The 24,914-nt window shown below is 44.0% G+C and overlaps 1 protein-coding gene and 1 non-coding gene across 2 annotated transcripts in view; both read left to right on the forward strand.

Moving 5' to 3' along the window:
• LOC127197685 (anoctamin-2) overlaps positions 1–21,481 on the forward strand; it is a 185,622-nt gene extending 164,141 nt beyond the window's left edge. The window contains exons 11-15 of the mRNA XM_051155656.1: positions 4,431–4,565; positions 11,323–11,483; positions 16,191–16,273; positions 21,192–21,299; positions 21,449–21,481. Of these exons, the coding sequence (XP_051011613.1) occupies positions 4,431–4,565; positions 11,323–11,483; positions 16,191–16,273; positions 21,192–21,299; positions 21,449–21,481 (520 nt within the window). The remainder of the gene's footprint in view (positions 1–4,430; positions 4,566–11,322; positions 11,484–16,190; positions 16,274–21,191; positions 21,300–21,448) is intronic.
• A 3,086-nt stretch (positions 21,482–24,567) lies between these two features.
• On the forward strand, positions 24,568–24,669 carry LOC127197825 (U6 spliceosomal RNA). The gene has a single exon (XR_007831781.1). It is a non-coding gene; the product is annotated as a U6 spliceosomal RNA (small nuclear RNA).
• Positions 24,670–24,914: the final 245 nt, after the last annotated feature.

The following is a 24,914-nucleotide window of genomic DNA, read 5'->3' on the forward strand; positions in this document are numbered from 1 at the left end:
CAGAACATTCTGTGTGGTCATTTCACATGTTCTCAGTGTTCTAGAATTAAACAGCAGCAGCAGCAACAAACTATTCCCTTTTCACGGTCTGAGGACTGTTTATCCTGCTCATGCTGGGCTAAAGTCTAAAACTACACACATGTTCCATTTTTCTTTGGATGTGTTGTCACTTTTAAAAATTAAATTTTCTTGGTTCCTTTGAAACTTCAAATTCTGATGAGTGCAACAAAAGTTACTATTTCACAGATTATCTTCTTTTCTCCTGTGACGGTGGAAACTCTGTTCTCCTGGATTTGTCTAAATATTAAGTGCAAACCAACTTTTGAATGTGGGTTTGTAATTCTAGGTACCACACTCCTTGCCTTTTAGGCTTTCCATCAAAGTGAAGACTGAAGGTTTCTCGCTTGTGCTGTATGCCATAAGCTCATGAGAAATGAATTTTGTTTATTCTTTGTGGATGTTTTCTCTTCAAGAGTCATGATTAATACTTATGCTAATGAACCTTCCTTAGTGTGACAGTTGGCTAAGTTTAGAGTGATGACAAAAAGACAGAGGTTAATAATCAAAATAATTATTAACAAAGCCAAAAAATTAAAATACAGACATAAATAAAGTGACATCAGCGTGATTGGCAGAGTAAGGTCTCCCACAGAAGCACAGATTTAATAATTATCTACAGGTAAAATATGCCTTTATCAGAGCTCTGAGGGTTCCCCAAGAGTTTACAACACTCGGTTTCATTGAGAAGGCAGACTTATGCGCTCTGGTAGCAGAACCACCTGCCCATGTCCCTGCTAGAAATATGTCCAGCTGCGGACCTAGAAGCAGCCTTGTGTGCTTATGGACAGAGACATCGCTCAACCTTTATATGCACAGGTACAAAAGAAGCTCAGCTTGTGCTCATACCCACAAGGACCCCTATTTATGCCTCTTCTGTCATGAGCTTTTATAAACACTGGGAGAACTTCACAGAAATTCTCCTCGCTTCTTTTTTTTCTTTTTTTCTTTTTTCTTTTTTTTTTTACTAATTTATTCTTGTTACATCTCAATGGTTATCCCATCCCTTGTATCCTCCCATTCTTCCCTCCCTCCCATTTCCCCTTACTCTCCTCCCCTATGACTGTTCTTGAGGGGGATTACCTCCCCCTGTATATGTTCATAGGGTATCAAGTCTCTTCTTGGTAACCTGCTGTCCTTCCTCTGAGTGCCACCAGGTCTCCCCGTCCAGGGGACATGGTCAAATGTGAGGCACCAGAGCACGTGAGAAAGTCATATCCCACTCTCCACTCAACTGTGGAGAATGTTCTGACCATTAGCTAGATCTGGGTAGGTGTTTGAAGTTTACCACCTGTATTGTCCTTGGCTGGTGCCTTAGTTTGAGCAGAACCCCTGGGCCCAAATCTGCCTTTCCTCACTTACTAACAAACTTACAAGTAGCCCTACTTGTCCATGGGACCCAAAAACAGTTCCATCATGAACTAACAGTCCAGTCTACTCCTGACCCCTGGAAGCATGTCCTTCTGACCAGTCTCATGCAGTGGTTGTTTCCACAGACCATGGTGGCAGGTCCACTTTAACACCTTGGCTTAAGCATGTCAACATATTCCTAGCTGTCTTACCTACAGACTCTGCCAGCTGACCCATCATAATCTACTAGCCTGAGCGATGGAGATCTTCATCAGATGACACTAACCAGCAAGAACTAGGAGTGGCTGTTTTCCAAATGCAGAGAAAAACCAAGTCAAGGCTACATGGAACATGTAAATGTGACATGCACTAAAGGGACCAAATAAAGCTCTAGAAATTGAGCCTAAAGAAATTGAGACCCACAATCTGCTCAACAGATAATTATTAATAATAATATTAAAGAATCTTACCAAGCAAGGTGAGAGCAGCGAACAAAAGAGCCAATGTGTGGGCAATGAAAAACTAAACAAAGAAATAAAAATCATGAAAAGAATAAAGTGGAAATGCTGGAACTGAAGAATATAATGATAGAACTGAAAATTTCAATAGAGAGCCAACACAATTAGGCAGAGAAAGAATGAGCGAATTTAGATAATGAGCCATTTAAAAATGTCCAATTGCAGAAAACAGAATAAAAATAATTATAGTTTTGCATGTGTGTATAAAGTTCCCGCTCTATCATTTATTAGACAGTAGGTAGTATGGACATTTTAACTGTATTAACCCCGACCAGACGTGAGCACAAGGTATCTACTTCCATTTATTTGTGTTTTGTTTGGTTTCTGTAGTCAAAGTTTTATAGTTTTCTCTGTGCCTTTTACTCCTTGGTTAATTTTATTCTTAGGCATTCCATTTTTACATTGTATAAAATCAACTCAAATGTGTTAAAGATCTGTGTGTAAAGCCTGACACAGTGGAACTTTTAGAAGAAAATGGGGGGGGGGGGAATCTCACGGATACTGCACCTAGGCAATAAAGCCAAAAGCAGACGAATAGAATTATATCAGTTTAAAGAGTGTTCTTAATCATTTCAGGACCCCAGTCATGGGCACGGGGGTTTTCTGGATCTTTTCCTCTCTCTTCCCAATGTGGCCACATTGAATAAATCTCTGTGTTCTGCTTTGTATTATTTTTTTAAAGAATGGTAGATAATGTTTATAAGCAAAGATCTGGTAAAGGATTCATAATCAAGAAAATCTTATCATTCAATAAGGCATGAAGGGAAGGAGGGAGAGAGAAAGAACTTAGAAAATTAAAGACCCACTTAAACATGGAAGGAATCTAAATAGCCACTTCACACACATGCAAAAATCATGCAAATAGTCAATAAAAATAAAATTCCTATCATTTGTCATCAGAAACATATAAAACAAAGGCAAAATATGATATTTCTTCATATTTGTTAGGATGGTTATTATTAAATGATAGCGTACAGGTAGAGATACCTGGTAATGGAAAGCTCACGGCTGAAGCCATTGTTGAAGCAATATGGATATCATTCTAAAAACTGAGTTACCACTTGATGCAACAATCCCGTCTCTGGACATATATTCCAAGAGACTGAGGTCAGGATCTTGAAGAGAGATGCTCACTCCCCTCCTTGCAGCTCAGTGACCCACTGTTGCCCCCCCCCAAAGTAGAAACAATCCAAGTGTCCATCCACACATGCACAGATAGATAAATGCGGTGCATGATACAATGGGGGTGTTAAGCGGCTTTACAAGACGAGGAAGTTCTGCCATTTGAGACAGTACGGATGGGCCTGGACAGCACTATGCTAAATGGAATAAGCCAGGAAGAGTTGTGGAAACGCTGTGTGATGCGACTTTAATGAGGGATTTACACATAGGATACACAGAACCTGAGTGTGAAACTGTAGTTACCAGGACTACATCGAAAGGAAGATAGAAGATGTCAATAAAATGTGTTTTACATAGGATGTGTGAGCTCTGGAACAGGGCTTCTCAAGCTGTGTGGGTTGGCACCCCTCTGTGGTAGGGGGAGAGTCAAATGACCATTTCACATGGGTTGCCTAAGACCGTATGTGTGTCAGATATTTATAGTACATTTCATGAAAGTAGCAAAATTACAGTTTTAAAGTAGCAACAAAAGTGATGTTGTGGTCATGGGGGGGGGTCATCACAACACGAGGAACTGTATTCGAGGGTCACAACATTAGGAAGGTTGAGAACCACTGCTCTAGAGTCCCATTATATAACTACACCGTGGAGTGTAAATGGTTTTGCTAAGGTGGTTTATCTCTTGTGTGAAATGTCCTCAACACAAGAGAAAAATATATTTTAAGAGGGAGCAAAGGGAAGGTATTTAGAGGCAAGGAATGCATCATGACTTGACTTGTCAGATAAGTTAGATATTTCTACCTTTTTGTACATCAATCTGCCTTGGTCAAGTGGTTAAAAAAAAAAAAAAAAAAAAAAAAAAAAAAAAGCAACAAACCATCCAAAGGAACATTTACAAACATTTTATTGAATTTCTTGTAGTCATTGTTTAAGTATGTGTCTCTTGGTTTGCATGTACTGGCACACACATCTGCAAATATGGTATGTATGAGTTTGTTTTCTTTCAAAGTATGCTTTTCTGTGGGTTGAGCAGTATAGGTCTACAATGATCATGTGCTCTTCGTGTTGGTGAGGATGCAGAACCTGGCGGAGTGCTTTTGGTTTGCTGTTAGGACTGTGTTCTTGTAGCTACCCACTCCCCACAAGCGGCCAGTGCTGCTAATCGTGTGTCAATCAAGTGGCATGCAGGTCATCGCAGCAAAGGTCAGGTGTTGAGCTTTTGTGCAGAGGCTCCTTTCCCCTGCAGCCTTCATCCTTTTGGATTCATTGTAGAAAGAGAATATTTTTGCCAACCTATTTTGAATCATAGAAGAAAAAGAACTAAGGGGAGTATATGATGTTCCTAATAGGTGTTTCATTTTCTTTTCCTCCTTGCTTTTCCAGGAAGTATTTTGGAGAGAAAATTGGGCTGTATTTTGCATGGCTGGGGTTGTACACAGCATTCCTCATCCCATCATCTGTCATTGGGGTGATCGTGTTTCTGTATGGATGTGCGACAATTGAGGAAGACATCCCCAGGTAAGGCGCTTTCAGAGGCGAGGCTCCGTTCCCACGGGCTCATAGTGTAGAGCTTTGCCCCATTGTGAGTACAGTTCACACACCTCCTTCCAAAGTCCGCCCTCTTTGTCTCCCACCCTTTCCCACGCATGTAGCTTCCTTCCAGAGTTGGATCTGGGAACTGCAGGGTCTGAATGGTTGCAGAGCCATGCTGGTTGCCATAGCCCTCTTTCATTCCTCATCAGTCTGTTCCCTGGGGCCACTGCCTGATGTGACAGGCAGACAACACCCAAGGAAAGGAATCGTGCCTGATAAATGGTTTGGCTTCTTAACTTCAAAATATTTGCCTTCTGCCTTCCCATGAAATCCAGAGTGTGTGCCATGTCACTGGATAGAAGTCACATATCCTTGTGATCAAATGCTACAGCGAAATCATGCTGTACGAAGTGGCTGCAAGGAAGGCCATACTATGGCTCAGAAGGTCAGGAACTGCCAGACATCACAGACTGCATCATAGGGCTCATGCAGAGCTAAGACTGAACAAAGGCTAATACTCATAGGAAAGAGAAGGTCTATGAAGGACAAAAGTACTTGTAAACTACAGGTGACATTACACATTAGTTGTGTGACCACATCTAATCCCACTATCACTTGGGAGGCTGAGGCAGGAGGATTGCTAGGACTTTGAAACCAAGCTTGGAGGGAGCTATCTATAAAGTTGAAGTCAGCCTAGGGTACAGAGTGAGGAACTACCAGAAATGACAATAAAGTTTAGAGAAACAACATACCACCATCACCAAACACAAAAATGTAAACAAAACAAAACAAAACAAAACACCTAAAACAACTGAACCTACATGTCCAGATAGTTCACTTTCTGAGCCCTCTCCTTAGTGTTATGTGTTAAAGTTAAAAGTTCTCTTGGCTCATTTTGTCCTATTTGGAGATGGGACCAGTTGTGGCTGTGCTACTTGTTAGTTCTGTAGCGATATGATGCCTTGTCAGTGACAAGATGATTTAAAGACAACGGGAGGAGACAATGAATGTCCACTGTAGTTGGATGTGGTAGTGTGGGATGTGATGGGCATCTGAGAACTGGACTTGTGCAGGAAATGGTGTTCCCTATTGAGAGGAACCAGGAGACTGGTCTTGCCATGCTCACTCTGCAGAGAGGGACTTATGAAGCAAACTGGGGCTAGCACTGCCAACACACAGAACACAGCTAAGTAAGTCAGTATAAGAGACAAAAGTTTGGGTTTCTGGCTGGAAATGTCCATGGCCTTCATATGCTGTGAAGCTATGTCTACACAGAAGCATGTGCACCACACGTGCACGCATGCACGCATGCACACACACACACACGCACACGCACAGGGATATTCACACATGTAAGGTGCATTGACATCATTGTGATATACCATACCACCTGTCAGTGTGCGCTGTGTTCTGTCACCTACGAAGAGAGCCATTGGTGGCTCTTGGATGAAACAGAGTGAGGTAGTGTTTTGGTTATTTTTCTCATGGTTGTGACAAAATATCTGGAAAATCCAACTTAAGGAAAGTTTGTTATAGCTCATGGTTTGAGGGGGCTCAGTCCATTGTGGTGGCCAAAACACAAGATGGCTGATCACATTGTGTCCACCATCTGGAAGCAGAGAGCGATGGTTGCTGGGGCTCTCACCATCTTCTTGTGTTCTTTCTATTAAGTCTAGGGCCCAACCCCATTGAACGTTGCCTACATTCAGGGTAGATCTTCCCTTCTCTATTAAATCTCTCTGAAAAAGTCCACACAGACATGGCCACAGATGTGTCTTCCACACCATTCTGAATCCTGCCAGGTTGACAAGAAACATTAACCAGAGCAATAAGCTAGGAGATAATGAAATATTGGTGTTCTTTACAAGCAGGAAGGACAAATGCCTACAGTGCTGGATTTAATTTTGTATGTAGTTATGTGTTTATATTTTCATCCTGAAGTAGCGTATAATTTTAAGTTGTAAATCACAGCGGAAAAGCTTGCAATCTATTCGACATACGATTGAAATCCTGGTGGTTGATTTTCAGAGTCAAGAGAAAGTGATGGAAATCTAGAAATGCTTTCTGTGGCTTTTGAAGGGTCTGCTCTTGTTTTGTTGTTTGTTTTTAGTGATGGGTGTCAGGCCCAGACAACATACAAGGCAGATGCACCTGCCACTGAGCTCTCCCTAACCCCAAAGACCTGCTCTTAAAGTATAGCTGCCTATGCAGCAGAAACCCAGGTCCTGTGGTCCCGATGAAGCCACACTTAAGCACTCCTAGTCAATAGACATATTGTCTTTAAAGGCTCATAGTGAATCTAAGCAAAATCATACTCCTTAAACCTTTTCCAGACATGTCTAAGCATGGTTAAACCCTTCCTCTGTTTTTGCTGTATTCTGGAGTCACAATAATTGCACAAATTAATGCATTTTATTGCAGCAGTTTTACACATGCGTGCTGTGCTTTGACTTCATTCACTCCTCTTATCGCCCTCCTCTGTCCACCTTTCCTTCCCCTTGATCTTTCTTTCCTTTACTTTCAGGACCCCTTCTCTTCTTGTTTCTAGATATGAGTGATTCATGCTATATGTGCTTATAGATGCCTGACTTTATCCTGAGGGGTTGACATTTTCATTTGCATTGGTGATTTTGTATTGCTGTTATTACTGGTTTTTATTTGACTCATGGTTGGCATTCTGTCTGTAATGTATCCTGGAAATTCTCATCTGATCCTGTTTATGTGGGATTCTAGATATAGCTTGTGACTATGTGTCTATTGCTTTCTCTGGATTTGGGAAATTTGATGTATTTTCATTGAATTGGTTTTCTGTGTCTTTAGTTTTTAATCTTAGCTCCTTGTTCTGCCATAAGACTTCTTAGTTGTGATCTCTTGATTGAACACACACACACACACACACACACACACACATATACAAGTGCACACATGCACACATACACACATGCACACATGGACTTACACAGGGTATAGCTGAACTGTATGATAGTTTTAATTCTACTTCATTTTTTAATTTGTGTGTTATACAGATTTGTTACTTTGGGTATGTGTGTGTGCACATGCAGGTGCATGTGTATGTGTGTGTATGTGGCCATATACCTGCAGAGTCCAGAAGGGGCCACAGGATTCCCTGGAGCTGGATTTACTAGTTTTCAACCAACCTAAACTGGGTGCTGGGAACTGAGCTGGGTCTTCTGGGAGATCAGGAAATGCTCAGACAGCCGAGCCATCTCTCCAGCCTCCTGAGCTAATAATATCTTTGTTTCCCATATATTTCCATTTAGTTTTTAAAAATTCATCGTTGAATTTTGGGTTTTTGGAAACAGGCCTCAGCCTAGGCTATCTTAAACTCCCTGGGTAGCGGAAGATGATTTTGAACTCAATGGCATTGGAACTGGACTTGAGTTTGAGGAAGCGTGAGCATTGGGGGACATTGCATGACTAATACACTAAGTTCCATGATTCTTTGCAAGATGGACAGGGACCTAATATCCTCCTTTCTCCTGCCATTTCATCGTCTCAACTACACTTTCTTCCTTCTGTTTATTTTGGCTTAGGCCTCTTGACTTCAGTTTTTTTTTTTTTTAAAGAACCACCTCTTTGTTTTACTGAGCTCCTCATGTGTGCTGTCCTTTAGTCTGTATTTCATTTATTTCAGCTCCTGTCTGCATCAGTTTTTTCCTATCAATAACTTGGAGTCTGATTCATTCCGATTTTGTAAGGCCTCAAGATGCATTATTATTACATTATTTACTTAAGATCCATCTGTTTTTATAGCATAGGCACGTATAGCTATGAGCTTCCTTCTTAATGTTGCTTTTTAAGTCTCTCACAATCTCAGTTTTCTGAGCTGGTTTTTTTTTTTTTTTTTCATTTTCATTGCTGACAGGAATTTTTTACGTGTCCCCTTATCGTCACTTCAGTGACCTAATGATTTCTCAGAGCACAGTCCAGTGTGCTGCTCTGGTCTCTGAAGTTTCTCGTGCTCTTTATTAGAGTGTTACTCTACTGTCATCTGCTGAGAAGACACACTATTTGGGGGAAATTGCCTTACAGTTTGTCACCTTTGCTATCAAGCCTGGGATTCAACTATGTTCTGATTTAAAGCATTTCTAAATTAAAATACTTTTGTTTGTAAAAATCAAAGTGTCCTAGGAAGTTGCAAAGGACAGGGAAGTTCAGCCAGTTTCTCCACCTCTCATTTGCCGCAACGTCACTACAGCTTCAAAGCCAGAATCTAAGCCACACCAATCATGCGAAGCTGCAATTACTTTTATTCCTCGGTGTTTTCTGTAAAAGACTCGAGTGGTAATACTTCCACACGTTCCGGGTGCACCTACAGGCTGTCACTCTCGAGAAATCAGTTTCTTCTGATAAGTATATATGTGGTGGGAAAGACAGGGACAGTTGAAAAGCAGCTGATTAATTTAAACCATCTTGGAAAAGGAAGTCGGTTCCTTTGGCTCTGAGGCCTTAAGAGCAGCTGTTTTGTGTGGATTTCCTGGAAAATGGCCTCTCTGTGCCTACGAGCTTTGTGCCAGCCGGAGTTGTGTCCCTGACTGTTCATCCACTCTTAAGAACCTCATTTCCTTTAGGATCTCGATTTGGTTGACTGGCAGGCCGTTCATCCACTTCCTATCCTTTGTAGAATGAAATGAGAGGTTGGAGAAATAACCGCTCAATTTATAGCCATAATTACTTCTCACTAGAAATCTGGTGTTTTGTTTTGTTTTTGTTCTCTTTTATGCGTCTAGTGCATGAATCAAAAATGATTTTCATACTGATTAGACTTCCTCATCTTTCAGCTTGTCTACCAGCAGCGTGTCTTAAGACATACAGCCCTTTCAATGCCATGCTAGTATTGAATTTTCCCAAAATTCTCTTAAAATTGCTTGCATCAAGACCTCCAATACAAATCCCCCACTCAAGCATTCTGACTTCAAATTCAATTTGAGAAGAATCCATGCTACCATTTTGTACAAATAATTGGCAGATGCCTGCATGTGAGTTTTTAAAGGGAGTGATTGCTACAGCGCATGCATATAAAGTGGTTTGTACCACATTGGGCGATAATGCTAATAATTTTTTTATTCCTGACCTTCTGGCATTGACAAGATTTTGACAAGATTAGATTGAGTACGACTGTACCTCCCTGGCATGTAAGTGTGTAAAACAAGTCAAACAAAAGCCTTGAGTGCACGTTCATGAAGGGGCAGTGTGAGGGACACAAGCTTTTAGACATGGCTGCAAATCAGCGCTCTTTACTTGGATTGACACAGAGGAATTCTTTTCAGGTTAAATCTGTTTTCCTCTCTGAAAGTAGCAACACTTTCTTACTACATAGTGATGGTGTGTGTGTCTCAGAAGGTTAGAACTAACTTTATTTTCTAGTTTCATCGCAATATGAAGATATGGGACCAGCACTGGATATGTTGCTTAGATATCACCAATAATTTTGATGTTGGCAAATCACATTTATTGGCACTTGCCAGTGGAGAGCTCAGCAATGAGTGAATGGGGGAAGAATATTTCTCCTTGGAGATCCAGAATTTTCACGCTCTGACACAGAAGGCCTTTCCCTGCTAGAGACTTAGCCCATTAAAGACAGAAGCCTGGAAGAAAGTGACAGTCCCCAGTACATCTCTGCTCTCAAACTGCATTGGCAAGGGGAAATAGGCATGGGCATCCTTGGCTTCCTGGGTTCCATGGAGGCTCCTGCTTTACTCAGTAGGGCTAATGGAGCTCTCAGGAGATAGTGGCTCCCTCTAGTAAGCTGTGCTTTTCAGCACGCCTGCTGCATCTTTCTGAAGTGACCACAGATTTCTTTAGCACTGGTGCTCCTACTGGGGTTGAGAAATGACACTTATTTACACCAAATTCTGAGCTCTCCACTCTTTCTCCTAGAAGCCTAACTATTCACCTATGTCTTGTGAAGGAAGTATTTCACACAAGGACAACTGAGTTCATTTTTCCTACAAGTATTTAGCAATAGAGGGATATTAAGGAAGTTATTCAGGGCTGGTAACTCCTTGGTTCTTATTTGCATATGAGCCTTAACTCACTGGATCCAGCATTATTTAATGGATTGTGAATATATTCATCAGTATATTAAATAGAAATGTGTTTATAATGGATTAGTACACAGACCAGTACAGTCGCTTGGCTCAGGCTTTCTTCTCCAAGTGTGAAAGAATCTTGTCCTTGGAACGATTTACCTTCCTTTTTATTCTTCCTAATCCTGCTTCACAGTTGTCATAATTCTTAGTAGGTTGAGGTTATTCATCTCCACAGACGGCTTACAGACACGGAGGGTGGAAAAATACCTTCTTACAGAGTTCTGAGCATTTCTCTTCACATGCTTCTTCTAGAAAATACCACTGTACTTGTCCTATGACCTGCTCATGTTCGCTTCTGCTTGGGACTGGGATGCAATCACACATTTGTAAGGTAGCCCAGTAGGATAGATATTCTGTACTTGAAGAATGAAGGAAATCCAACCTCAGCATGGTGCTTTATTCACAGTTATGTATGGCTCTTACCTCCCACCAACCACATAGATGCAGCACATCCTGAGGAGGCTTTCTCAGGCAGCATTTGGGGACACACCTCTGAGATGATCATTCACCTTCCAGGAAGTTTATAGTGATAGCGAGTTACCTACACGCCCCCCCCACCTCCAAAGGGGGTGCATTCATTCTTTGTTACCCTTTGGTAAGAGTAAACCCATCAACCTCTGTCACTGCAGCAAAGAGATGTGTGACCACCAGAATGCCTTCACCATGTGTCCCCTGTGTGACAAGTCCTGTGACTATTGGAACCTCAGCTCAGCCTGTGGGACTGCACGAGCCAGCCATCTGTTTGACAATCCAGCCACTGTCTTCTTCTCCATCTTCATGGCTCTGTGGGGTAAGTGATCATCACAGTGTCTGCTCAATGGGGACTACCCTTTAACAGACTTGGTGGCCAGGATTGGAAAGCCACAGCCTTGAATTTATTTAACTCAGTATATTTTCTTTATATATTCTTTGATGATATGTGTGAAAAGAAATTGGAATATTCTTCATGGCTCTCTGTTTTCTCTTAGAGGAGTAATGTTCACTCCACACAGGCCTCGTGTATGACTTACAAGGAATTTGAACCTGTGCATGTTATAAAACCTGCTGCAACCCATCAGGCACTCGGTTCATTTCCTTAGCCACATGAAGCCACAGAGAGGGAGCAGAACAGTCAGAATGCTGGGGTGCTGCCATGGTAGGAAATGGCTGGTGTTAAGATGGGCTAAAATTTGGTCTCCTGACTTCTGAGTTCCATGATATTTTCTGCACTCCATGAGTTTAGATTGTAAAAATTTTATTTAATGTAAAATGGTATTTTCAATATTCCCACCAAAAGTATTTGTGAAAGAAAGAACAAACAGTTCCTTCATTTGTCCTTCCTGTATTCTCCCTGGACTATCAGCACAGCTAACTCTTTCTGCACTGTTCTTATCCGAACAGCCCCGCCCCACAAACACTCCACACACATACACACCACACCACACATATACACACTCATACCCACACATACTCACACATGCCACAAACAAAACGTCCCCCCACATGCACACCGCACACCTCCTACATACACACACCATACACACACACACCACACCGCACTCACATACACACATACCACATACAGCGTACACACAACAAATCATATGCACATGCACACAGCACACCATATCACATACACACCATACAATCCTACACACATACCACACCACAGACAGACACATACATACACAGCACACATATACCACACACAAAACACATCACACTGCATGCATACACCACACACCACAGACCACATTATACACACAGCGCGCGCACACACACACACACACACACACACACACACACACACACACACGCATACACACACCCTCCTTCCCCATGTTAACTGGAAAGTTCTGAATGACACAGCCCTGTGCATTAAAAAAGAGACCAAGTTAACATATTTCCGTCCATTTTAGCCACCACTGGTTTGTACTCACTGGTGAAAGTGCAGGACTACGGGCATCCACTGGATCAAAGTTTAGCACAGCCACCGTCCTGCTGCAAACTCCATCTGATGTGTGCCCACCTCTGCAGGGGCAGGAGGACCTGCCATGGTGGGGCCTGAGTCATGAATTCATGAAAGATAAGCAAAGGAGGAGAGAAGAGAGAAAGAGGAGAGAGAGAAGGAGGAGAGTTGGGGGAAAGAGGAGAGAGAGGAGGAGGACAAAGACAAGGAGGAGAGAGGGGAAGAAGAAAAGAGAGGAGGAAGAAAGAGGAGTGGAAGAGGAGAGAGAGGAGGAGAGAGGGGAAGAAGAGAAGAGAAGAAGAGGAGGAGAGAAGAGGAAGAGAGAGAGGAGGAGAAAAGAGGAGGAGGAGAGAGGGGAGGAGAAAAGAGGAGGAGGAGAGAGGGGAGGAGAAGTCTGTTCTCAGTGGCATCCAGGGGATGGGAACACAGATTTCCTCCATTCCCTCTGGGAATCTCTTCTTGGGAGGAGACAAAGCTTGTCTGGAAAGATGGTGTATTGTCAAGTCTCCACATAATGCCTCCAGGGGGCACTGTAGCTTTTAGTCTTAGGGAACTCCCAGAAGTACCTGGGCAGCCTTTCAAAATAGTAGCACATAGGAAGAGGTGGAACTTGTGACCTGTAGCTCTGGAGTTGTCATTCAGCAGAAAATGGTGAAGATGAGCTTTCTGCCTGGTAAACACAGGCATCTCCCATGTCTCCTGCCCAGCATAGCGTGTCAGAACTACCCTGAGATCCTATAGAACCAATGTGGAACCCAGACTACATACTCTATTTTGGATTTAGTCCAAACCACGTCTTGTTGAACCTACCTCTGTGGAGTAGCTATCACTTTAAAACCCGGGCCTGTGGTCTTCCACGAACTTTCCTGAGCCACACTACTCCCTGCAGCAAAGTGAGGTTTTCGGCTACATTTCACAGACTCAAGCCTCAACAGCTGCCCATGGTCTGCATTCAATAGCTTTAGTAAAGAGTGCCTCAGTAATTCACTGCCCCCCACCCCTGGAAAGTAGTACATAGAGGTAGGGTTGTATCAGGGCTTCCTGGTGTAGGGCAGGGCTTTTTTTTTTTAAGGTAGCCTTGCTGTGTTTTATGTGATTGTGTATTTAGGTACAGCAGCCAAGAGCCCTAGGCATGATTGCCTACGAATTACAATTAAAAATTACAGTAATGCCTCTCATTACCAAGATTATTATGATTAGTGGTACAGTGTCGGGTGGCCCAGGCTTGCCAGGAATGGGCTGGAAAGAAGCAGCTGTGAGCAGGGGGGCTGGGGAGAGAGAGAGAGAGAGAGAGAGAGAGAGAGAGAGAGAGAGAGAGAGAGAGAGAGAGAGAGAGAGAGAGACGCAGAGACACAGAGACTGAGGTCAGGTGACAGTGAGAAAAGGGTTTGAAGATGCCTGCATCATGAAGACACTAGTCTGCAAAAGTCCCAGCCTGTCAGAACATTGAGCCCAGACTACTGCAGACCTGGCCTTAAGCGCTAGAGGGATAATGAAGTCCTATCCGCTTTGGCAAAGATCAAGGGCTCATTGCTCTGAACAAAGGCAGAGAATGCTATGCTAAGGGCTACACAGTCTTCAAACCATTTCCATTCTGTTCCTCGTCAGCTGTGGGTCCCAAAGCCAGTGAATACAGACCTGGCTCTGTCCATATATACTAAGTGTTCCCTGAAGTCAGTGCTCTCAGTCACAGTGGGGGCTTTGTTACTTTAGGCATCCTGCTTAAGCTGTGTCCTCACCTGGGTGAAATGATACCCCCTGAGGTATTCCTGCCACGATGGGTGAGACTTGTGTGTAAAGCAGATAACCCTGGGCTAACCCTCCCTCTACCTACAAGACACTGCTGCTCATCACTCTCTGGCTTTTTTTCTGCTTGCTCACGGTCTGCCTCTCTTCTTCCATGGAGAGGCTACTTTATCAGCACTCAGAGTCTTGCCATGTGTGTATCCTCTGCATACATGTGAAGAGAAACAGGACAACATCCCCGGGCCAGTGTCAGTCTCAGGAGTAAGATGCACTTGCAGGAACAAAGCTTCAACAGAGAGAACTACACGTCCTGGCAGCATGATGTAGCTGCAAGTGAAAAAAATGTAGCTTTGAGAAGCTGCATGTTCAGCCTGCGTAGGATCATGCGCAGATCTGTAATGTGCCTGAGGTTAACACAGTTGTCAGGATCTCAGGGAGAGCTTTCAAGTCCAGTTACAGTACCATAGACCTGGAACGGCAGTCAGAAATCCAGCATGGTGTGCAGTGAGGGCCACCAGCCTGGTGAATGGACAATGGAGAGCCAGACGGATGTCTCTGGGGAATGTCACATCCCATCCCTTCCCAGATGTCCAGCCACATGGAGATAGGATTATGGAGGGAAGAGTGACTTGGGCTGGGTCAGAATGGGATGAAAGTGGAACCTGTAGGGAGGGGTGAGAGATGAGAACGGAGATGTTGAGCATGGAGGGGGCTGTAAGATGGGTGGATCAGCAATGCAGGTATGAGGCATGATGGCAAATGATGGAAGAGGTCCATGCAAAAGGTCTGGGCCAGACACACATGTTTCAATATCCATAGAAGGCAGAGAGTCTAAGGATCCATGATTTAGTTAGGGGGATTCATTTGTCCCCTGCCTGCCCCGTTTTCATTTAGAATCCAAAGCAAATGTCCTCTCCAGCAACTAGCTCTCTTTCCTGGATGCCCACAGCTCTTGCTTGTGCTGTTCCTAGGGCCGTGATCACCTTGGGCCTTGAATGACAAACAGCTTAACAGTGTTGAAAGGTTTTGTTCACTGTATGTTTCAGTGTGGATCGGTGGTTTCTGAAAAATTACAAGTTGACTGGTGCGTGCTCAAAGCAGGAGCGGCTTGTAAGAAAGTGAGAGCAAGGCTTATGTAAGTTGGGTGGGGGAGAAGTGAGGGTGATGACTAAGCTTCAGGAAGGGATAATCCGCTCAGGCAGGATGAGGCTTATTAAAGAAGCACACACCTCTGTGTGAGTCAGCTTTCCATTCAACCTCAAGGAGAGGGCATTTGTCTGGGCTCCTGGTTTCGGAGGTGAGGGCCCACGGTTGGCTGACTCCATTGCTTTGGACCTGAAGGAAAGGAGAATGTCATGGCATATGAGTGTGTGGTGGGGGCTTTCGTCTCAGGGGGACCAGCAAACAAGGAGAAACGGGAGGAGGGAAGCTGGGGACAAAGTGTTGGGACCCATTTCCTCCAACTAGATGCCATCTCCTAAGTTTCTACCACCATTCAATAGGCTGTATCACCATGAACCCATCAATGGAGTAATTGATGGGACCTGAGCCGCCATGATCCATTCACCTCCCCAAAGCTCATCAACTGGCAACTGAGTCTTTACCATGTAGCTGTTGGGGGGGGGTCCTTTTAATCCAAACTATAACTTCCCTCCAGTTTGATTTTCTTTATCCTTCCAAATTTCTTTCATTTCTTGTCATCAGTGTGTCTGTAAGTATGTGTCCCACCTGTCCTGGTAAGTCAGAAGGCTAGCCAGAATCTGCTCCTCAAAACATAATGGAATGTTTTTCCTTCTTTTTAAGCTACCATGTTTCTGGAAAATTGGAAGAGGCTCCAGATGCGGCTGGGCTACTTCTGGGACCTGACTGGGATAGAAGAGGAAGAAGTGAGTCCTCTGCGCACTTCCCTGGGCCCCCAGTGTCCTCTCATCCTAGAACTAGATGATCTGAAGTGAGCCGGTTGCATAAAGTTGGCTCATCAGCATCAGCTGTCACTGGCTCATCAGCTGTCACTGGCCCATCAGCTGTCACTGGCTGGGTCTCTCATGCCTGGTTGGCTGTGTCGTGGTGTATAAGCCCCAAGGGGGAGTTCAAATGCTTCCTCTTCCTTTGAGTTGTTAAGGTGTAGGGGTTGGAGGAGATAAGGGAGCCCAGAAGCCTACTCTGGAAGAAGTAGGATGGACCAAGATTCACAAACAAGTGGCAGCAAGTAACCTTGAGACCAAGAAGACAGAAGAATGAGTCATTGGTTTAGAAGTGGGGCGTGTAAGATTGGAAGAATGCCTATGAGCTCAGAGAAGGCCAAGGTGGGGAGGTATGGGAAGTAGAGATGAAGGCTGCTGGGGCGGCCAGCAAAGGAAGACCCAGTACGTCCCTTTGTCAGGATTCAGTAGACTGCACAAATTGAGGAAATGAGCTGAGGGCGGAGGGGAGATTCCTTCCGAGTCTAATTTTTGTGGGTTGATGATGTTTAAGGTATGTTAAAGTGAGCCTTCCTTTATGGCTCTTTTGAGAGTTAGCGCATTAGCCATGGTTCTGATGATTCTGATGAGTTGACTTTATAAGGGTTGCTAATACTGATGGGCTAAAGGACAAAGGTGACTATAAGCGACTCCTAGCACTGTGAGTGCTTTGGGTGACAGTGGGTGACTATATCTAGAAGGTCCAGGGACCATTCCATGGTGTGAGAACTCACATGCAGGCCAAGCCACGGGTGTTATGGTGGCTGCTGTAGAGCAATTCTTCTCCCCACAGTCCTATGGTCATCAGCATGCTTTGCCTTGGACTCTTACTCCGTGGCCCTGATATTTTAAGCAGAAAAATCAGTGAAATTCCCAATTTAATCTTGTTTGCAAGCCCATGTTGCCCCCAAATCTGCAGTATGTTATCATTTCATATCTTTAATGCTATAATTAGTCAACTTGCCTTTGAGCAGATGGTCTGAGAAGTGGCAGGGGCTGCATGCTTCTGGAATGGAAACTCCCAATTCAGGGCAAGCTGATTAAGTGCTCTGAAGGGAGAAGTATGCTAATGTAGCTTTTCCCTGTCTGAAATGGGCTTTCAAGGTCCAGGGAAATGCCTCAGTGTTTAAGAGCACCAGCTACTCTTCCTGAGGACCTGAGTTAGATTGTCATCACCCACAGGGCAGCTGACAACCAGCAATAACACTAGTTCTTGGGAAGCTAATGTTTTCTTCTGGCCTCCAAGGGCACCATTCATGGAAGCGATACACAGGTGCATGTGTAGGCAAAAGACCTATACATATACAATTAAAAGAAATTTTAAAATAAAAAAGGGGTTTTGAATAGTATGTGCCCTGTCCTACTGCACTTCATGAATGGATATGAACAAATGAACCCAGCTCGGTCCAATCCTTCCAGCTAAGCACCAGATCTGGGACCAGTCCCACCAACAGCTCTGCAGTGATGGAAGACTATGCATATGGATTGTGCCATTTTTTTCTTAGAGATCAACAACTGACGTGTTCCTAAGGGAGAGAACTGTAGAAGTTAGGTTACCAGTGGGAGATCCAGTTAGGACATACTTAGCCTATTAGAATCACTTGCTGCCCAAGCATAGATAAGGAATAGGAGAGGGAGAGGGAGGGATGGAAGGAGGGAGAAGGAGGATGTGGTTGAGTACAGGGAAGTGGGTATAAGAACACTCCTAATGCCAGGAGCTGAGATGGCTCTGAAGGAGAGGAGAAGAAACACTCAGCCACACAAAGCCTACGTGAGCCATGGGCAAGCTGGCTCTCCACCAGAGACAACATGCAGTCCTGTTCACACACAGAAAAGCATCAGCCATGACTCAGTATCTTGGAGATCCTTGCTCTAGGCTCCTGGTAGGAGTGGGCTTCGACTGCAGTTTCCTTGTCTATAGCTGTGTTTTCTGTTCTCCTGATTAACCCAATGAGCCATGGCAACTTTCTGGGTGATACATGAGTGAGGAGCTTCTGTGCGGGCTGAGTGGGACCTGGCCAAGGTTGGGTTTGCCTATGGCATAGAAAATGTTACCAGTGGGGTTTCCATGTGGGGTGGATCCTGTGCCTCACACGTGTGCTGCCTGGGGCCAGTGTGAATGAAGCGAAGGGAAATCAGACTCAGCTTTGTCTCCAACACATTATTTTGGAGTGCACTGAAAATTTCCATTCAGGACCTTAATCATGGACTATTTTCTAACTTAAGTATAGAATACGGAACTTAATCCCTGAGCCCTAAAGGGTTGCATTCAACAGGGCATTGCCTGGTCTGTAAATATTTAGAGTAGAAGGGAGAGTATTACAAAGAACTTTCATCTGGGTAAGCTAGGAAGAGAAAATCCTATTTTAAAATATGATTTTAAAAAGTGCTTGTATATAGCTCAGTAGTAAGGCGCTTGCTTGGTATGCCCAGGCCCTGGGTGGGTTGCATTTACTTTCACCAGACACAAACCTTGTAAGGAAAAATCTGGGGTTGGAAGACTTGCTGGATTTTAATGGGCAACGAGGGAATAAGGCATCCCAAGGAAGGAGCCAGCAATCATGATCTTGATCTGGGAAGCTATGGATGTAGATCAGAAATGGCAAGATGCTTAGAAAGGCCTGATGACTGGAGGAGACAGGGATGTGGAGCCAATGAGAGACAAAGGAACCGGTACCATTTGGTAGCCAGATCAGGGTTGGCATTGATTGTTTACTTGTGTCTCCTGGGAAGGAGTGGAGGACAGCTAGGTAACGTATGTGTGACTGGCATAGAAATCCTCGGCTTTATACAAGTTACTGCATATTGGAGCATGTTTAACTTACATTCCAATGAGTGGCAGGAGGCATGTGGGTATTAGTAGAGTGTTGGGGAGAGGAAAGGAGGTGTCCTAGAAGTCCAGCAATGTTCTGTGCTTTAACCAGATGCCTTCTTCTAGGTAGGGATCCTCTCAAGATGCTCTTCCCCCTGTGGTCTTCTCCAGGAAGCACTCACCTGCTCAGGGGTGAGGATGGAGCTGATGCGCACACAGGCCACAGCCCATTTGTCTTCTTTCCCTGCTACATGTAGGAGTGGAATAAACAGGCTGGTGCAGGCCCAGCATGTGAATTGGGATACAAATAGACAAACAGTGGAGTTTGTTTTCTTATGAGGTTCAGGGGGTGGGTGAGCAGTCAATCCCTAGGGCCAACCTAGATGGTCAGTATAGGGTGAGTGTCCCTGTGGACAGCACCAATGGATTAACTGAAGGATGCCTTTGGGTCCATCCAGGGTATCTTTGTTGTAGAGAGGCACCGCTAGACCTCTAGTGCCTTGATGTGGGGTCATTATCACAACATTCTCTCTCTCTCTGTTTTTAATCATGCAAAGCCCCTGGTATTCCGGGAGTATGAAAGTGTTGCCTATCCATCTTTCTTTTCCTGCTCATCTATCACATCGAGCCTTAAATAGCCTCAGTGGTTTTCATTGTATAGAAATGGGGCCTTCTGTCAGCTTTTCAGACCTCAGCTTGTATCATTGTCCTTGTAGAGACCTTTCTGGCACTCAGAGCTGCCAATCACTGTGAGAGACAAGAGAATCTAAAACAGGCAGCCAGTCCTTCAGAAGAGAGCGAGATGCTTGCAAGGGTCCAGACACAGGAAAAGGGCAAAATGTGTTATGCAAGGTACAGAGCTCGGGTGATTTGGTGAAGAGCTTGGCTGGTGGTGGGGTACACTGCGGCAGTTAGAGAAGGGCTCCTGGAAGGGGTGGGTCTCGTGTGATGGCGGGGAGCCTGAAAAAGCACTTAAGTGCCATCACCCACCACGATATTTTATACTCTTTAATCACCGGAGTAGTTTCTCCAATGCTACCATTTTCCAGAAAAGCCAGAGACTAGTAAGGTGTCTAGCAAGTTGGTCTCTAGTGTCTCTGACATATAGGTGGTAGCAAGGAATTATGTGCTATCTGAATTGCAGGACCCCCCCCCCCCCCGCACCCTAATCTGTGCTTAGGGGTCATCAGAAAACAAAGAACACAGCATCCTCACACCTTAGGAATTCATCTTGAAGCTAGCCAGCGCGGGAAGGCCTTCCGAGAGGTCTACTGCCTACTGCTAAGTCCCCTTCGAAGTAAGCTGTGCATCTTCCTAGTCCAATGTATGTAGTGATTTCATTTGGCAGTGCTCCATTTGTTGGGAGCCTGGTGATTGCTAATCCAGGGTGGATTGGCAGAGTAGCTTAATGACGTCTCTTGTGTGTTTGCATGCCGCGTTCACCCATGGGTGACTTGCTCACCTATGCTGCACAGACAGGTCCAGGCCATGAATTTTAAGATTCCCCCCCATGACCACCTTGAGACTTCAGTGTTTACTGGCTACCATTTTAGCCTGCAGAAGTACGGAACAGAAGGCATTGTGGCTTCCTCAAAAACCCAGCTGTGGGCACAACTCTTTCTAGCAGAGACTGGGCTCCTTGAAGGTGAGCTTGAGGTACAGCGACATGGTTAGGAGGGGGCAGCACAGATCTCCTGCCTTTGTCTTACTGTTTTGCAAAATATGTAGCTTCTCGGCGGTATCAGCTTTCCAGTTAACATCTTCTCTCTCCTTTCTCAACACCGGCACCAACCCCAGGAACGTTCCCAGGTTTGGTTCTCAGTGTGACAGTAAGTGTCCCGTGTCTCATCTCTCCTTGCAATGTTGTCTTGGTATAGACTCCCTGTAACTGTCTCATGTGGCAATTCCTGTATCTGATAGCGTCCATTCCTCAACCCAGTTTGATGTACTTGTGGTGTCTGGTTCTGACCCACATACCCAGGTCACCCTCCGTCCTGTTTACTAACTCTGTTTCCTGACTCTCTGGTGTAGGAACACTCCCGGCCAGAGTATGAAACGAAAGTACGAGAGAAACTGTTAAAGGAGAGCGGCAAGTCAGTGGTTCAGAAACTGGATTCCAACTCACCGGAGGATGATGAGGTGAGAGGCTGTGCTCATAGCTCTTTCTGATGTTTGTTAGTGCCTGGTGTTGTGCTGTTTGGGAACCCTAGTGATGGGAAGCTGGCTGTGAAAAGGAGTGACTGCGGACAGGATGGACTGAGAGCTTGATGTCTCCCATGATCCTGTAGCCAGAGTCCCTGGGGGAACAGCCTTCACGGTAACTAGATCCACTGAGGTCCTTGTGGTACTATGTGGGCAGAATGGGAGGGCATGTTGGAGAAGAGAGAACCCATTGCAAAACTGGGCCCTGTGGACCCTAAGTACCATCTACCACTACATGGTGCCTGACCCTTCCTGGATCCTTGTTCCCCAACATTGTTGTAAGTGCACTGTATTCACAGTTATTCTCATGATAAATCTTTGAGGCTGGTAAAAAATGATATGGACAGGAGAGCTCATAAAGAAAATCTACATCTAAAGATTATGTCCGTGGCCAGACGTCGCACAGCCAATAAATGCGCCTATGCCAGGAGTTCTCACCTTTGCCTCTGCACTTAACCATTCATTATGCCACAGTCCTCAGAATGCACTTGGGAAATCAAAGGATAAAGCAGAAAGTGGTCCTTCAGGTCCACAGAGGCAAATGCGTGCCTGTATTTGCTTGAGCTACTTACATGATGTTTCGTGCATTTCCTTCTTCTGGGTGGGCGGCAGGAGGAAGGCGATGTTAAGCATGCTCCCTGAGCTTAAGGAATTGTTGTGATTTGTAAATGTGCATGGTGTGTGTGTGTGTGTGTGTGTGTGTGTGTGTGTGTAGGGAGGTGGAGGGGGGCCCTCCTTGGCAGTACCTGTCTTTGAGTGCCGCCCTGCTTTTAAATCAAGATTGTGTGTTTATGTCTTTCCTAAATCTGATTTCTGGGGGAAAAAAATCAACAAGAGTGAAAATCTGTTGTTTTTCAATGTGTCTTTTCTTCATCCTGGATATAAATTCATATTTCATTATATTTTACATTCTTTAAGTTGCAACCATTCATGTTAACATGCAAATTTATGCAAACACCAAAACAGAAGAATGTGGTGTTTTTGAGCCCAGAATACTAGCATTAAGAGGGAGAGAGAGGGAGGGGTTAGGGCGGGGGGAGAGAAAGACTTAAATAGAAGAGGTGCAGGTCTGTTTTTCTTTTTCCTCCTCTACACTAAGAGAAAGTCCAAGAACACCAATTATTTGGGAAAATGATAAATTTGGTCTTAAAAGACTAATTGTCACTGACACCTCCATCACAGAGCTCGTTTTCTGTGTTCTGTCAGCTTCGGCAAACCAAATGCAACTTCCCCCCTTACTCTAGAACAATATACAGTGGATAACTTTATAGAAATCACATATAACTTTTATTGACCAATGGCTCATTTGATTTTTTAAAACAATTTTTATAATTTTAATGACAGATATGTGTGTATGCGCATGTGAGTGTAGGTGCCAGAGTCCTCTGAGCCTCCTGGAGGGGCAGGAGTCACAGGTGGCTGTGAACTGCCTGATGTGGGTGGTGGGAATCAAAGTAGCTTCCTCTGGAAGAACAGGAAGTGCTCTTAACCACGGAGCCATCTCTGCAGCCCCAACTCATTTCATTTTAATTGCATAGACGGGAACACCAATGAGCTGGAATTGTGTACACTGGGGCTGTGGTTCTCATATAAATATTGCTTGAATATATATGCATGATAGGTCAGATGACTTTCAGGAACTATGAATAATTAAAAAACACCTGAATGCATTATGAATGAATGCATATGTTTATGTTGTAGTGTTCAGCATCTCTTTTCACTACGCTGTTGAGAATGCAGAGCTCAAGGGTCTAATGCCTTATGGGCAGTGGGAGGAAATGAGTTTCCCAGTGCACAACGTGAGATAAGCATGGCCCATGTCTGGTTGTCAGGAGCCTTCTCAGGTTCTTTCAGTTCTGGTAATAGTGTGAATGCTTCTTCCTGTGCTATAAATCTAACCATTGATGAGCGATGCTGATGGTGGACACGTTGCTGCATTGATATCTGGTGGACCGCATGCTCCTCTTGCTTGGAGGAAAGAGTTGTGGTCAGTACTCACTACAGAACATGCTTTGGGGCATCAGGGAGCAGGAGAAGGCTATGAAAGGCACCTTCTCTGAGGCACAGACTGGAACAAAGAACCAACGTCTAAGCTGGGCCTGGATGCCCTTCTGTCACCCCAGTGGCTCAGCTGTACACTCACTTCACTGTTCCCCTGAGGCTCCATCTTCTCTCCATTCCTCCCTCCCTACTGAATTATAGAAACACCACTTTTTACCGAGGCTCATATTGGCACAGGGCACACAGTCATTTTCATGGGGCAGCCATTCATTGGTTCTGTTTAATTCCAGAGACACAGTGTTTTTTGTTTTTGTTTTTGTTTTCCCTTCAAACATACCATGTACATTTAAAATTGAGATTTAATTCTCATACTTTAAAGCTCACCCTGGCTCAATCTAGGCATGGTGGTCCACACAGCATTTGGGAGGCAGCGGCAGGAGGATTGGGGGTTGGAGGTCATCTTCCTCCAGTATTTAATGAGTTCCAGGTCAGCCTGAGCTGCATGGGATCTAGTCCATGCAAAATACCAAAATACCAAAATACCAAAATACCAAAATCCAGAACATAGCCATTCAGTTCAGTAGCTTTGGGTGCCACCATAGATTTTTTTTTTTTTTTTTGCAGCTGTTCCCTGCAATATATCTTCAAAACAGTTTTATTGTTCCAACTAGAAATCCTGGACCCAGCTGGGCATAGAGCTCAGTGGTGGAATGCCTCTCTAAAACATACAAGTCCCAAGGTTCGCTCCCAAGCACTGCAAAGTGAGGCAACACAAAAAAAAGCAAAGACTTGAATAAACTCTGAAAATTGTTGCTATGCCCAGTTACCAAGCTATGCAAAACAACTAATGTTCTGTTGGTGTCTTGAGATCTGCTGTGATATGAAGTGGTATTCCATTATTGTTTTAATTTGCATTTCCTCAATGAATAATGATGCAGAACACATGCTTCTGTGTGATTGATCATTTCTCTGACTTCTTCAGAACGTTGTCTAGTTAAATCCTTCATTTATTTAAAGATTATGTTAATTGGTTTTTCATTATAAAATTATTAGTGTTTTTGTATATTCGGGATGCTAGACCTATATCAGATTATATAGTTTATAAACATTTAAGTTTTATTTTATTGATGATGCCATTTAAATCACAAGATACCTATTTTTCCTTTTGTCATTTGTGCTTTTGTGTCACGTGCATTGCCTAGTGCTTGCTTCAGCAACACATACTAAAACTGGACCGATACGGAGAAGATTATCATGGGCCCTGTGCAAGGATGACACACAGATTTGTGAAATGTTCCATATTAAAAAGAAAAAAAATTGCTACTTTGCTCAGTGTTGCTCAACGCTCATGAGAAATGTATATAGTTCTTGTCCTTACATTTGGGTTTATGAACACTTGGATACTCTATTGTCTATTAAAGTAGTTTTTTACCTATTGAATTATTTTGACATTCTCACAAAAATTAACCTACTATAAATGAACAAATTTATATTTAAACAGTCAGTTTTATTCTTTTGATATGCATGGTGTTGGATAGAAATAGTGAGGAT

Source organism: Acomys russatus, chromosome 13, assembly GCF_903995435.1.
Source record: "Acomys russatus chromosome 13, mAcoRus1.1, whole genome shotgun sequence".
Taxonomy (NCBI): Eukaryota; Metazoa; Chordata; class Mammalia; order Rodentia; family Muridae; genus Acomys; species Acomys russatus.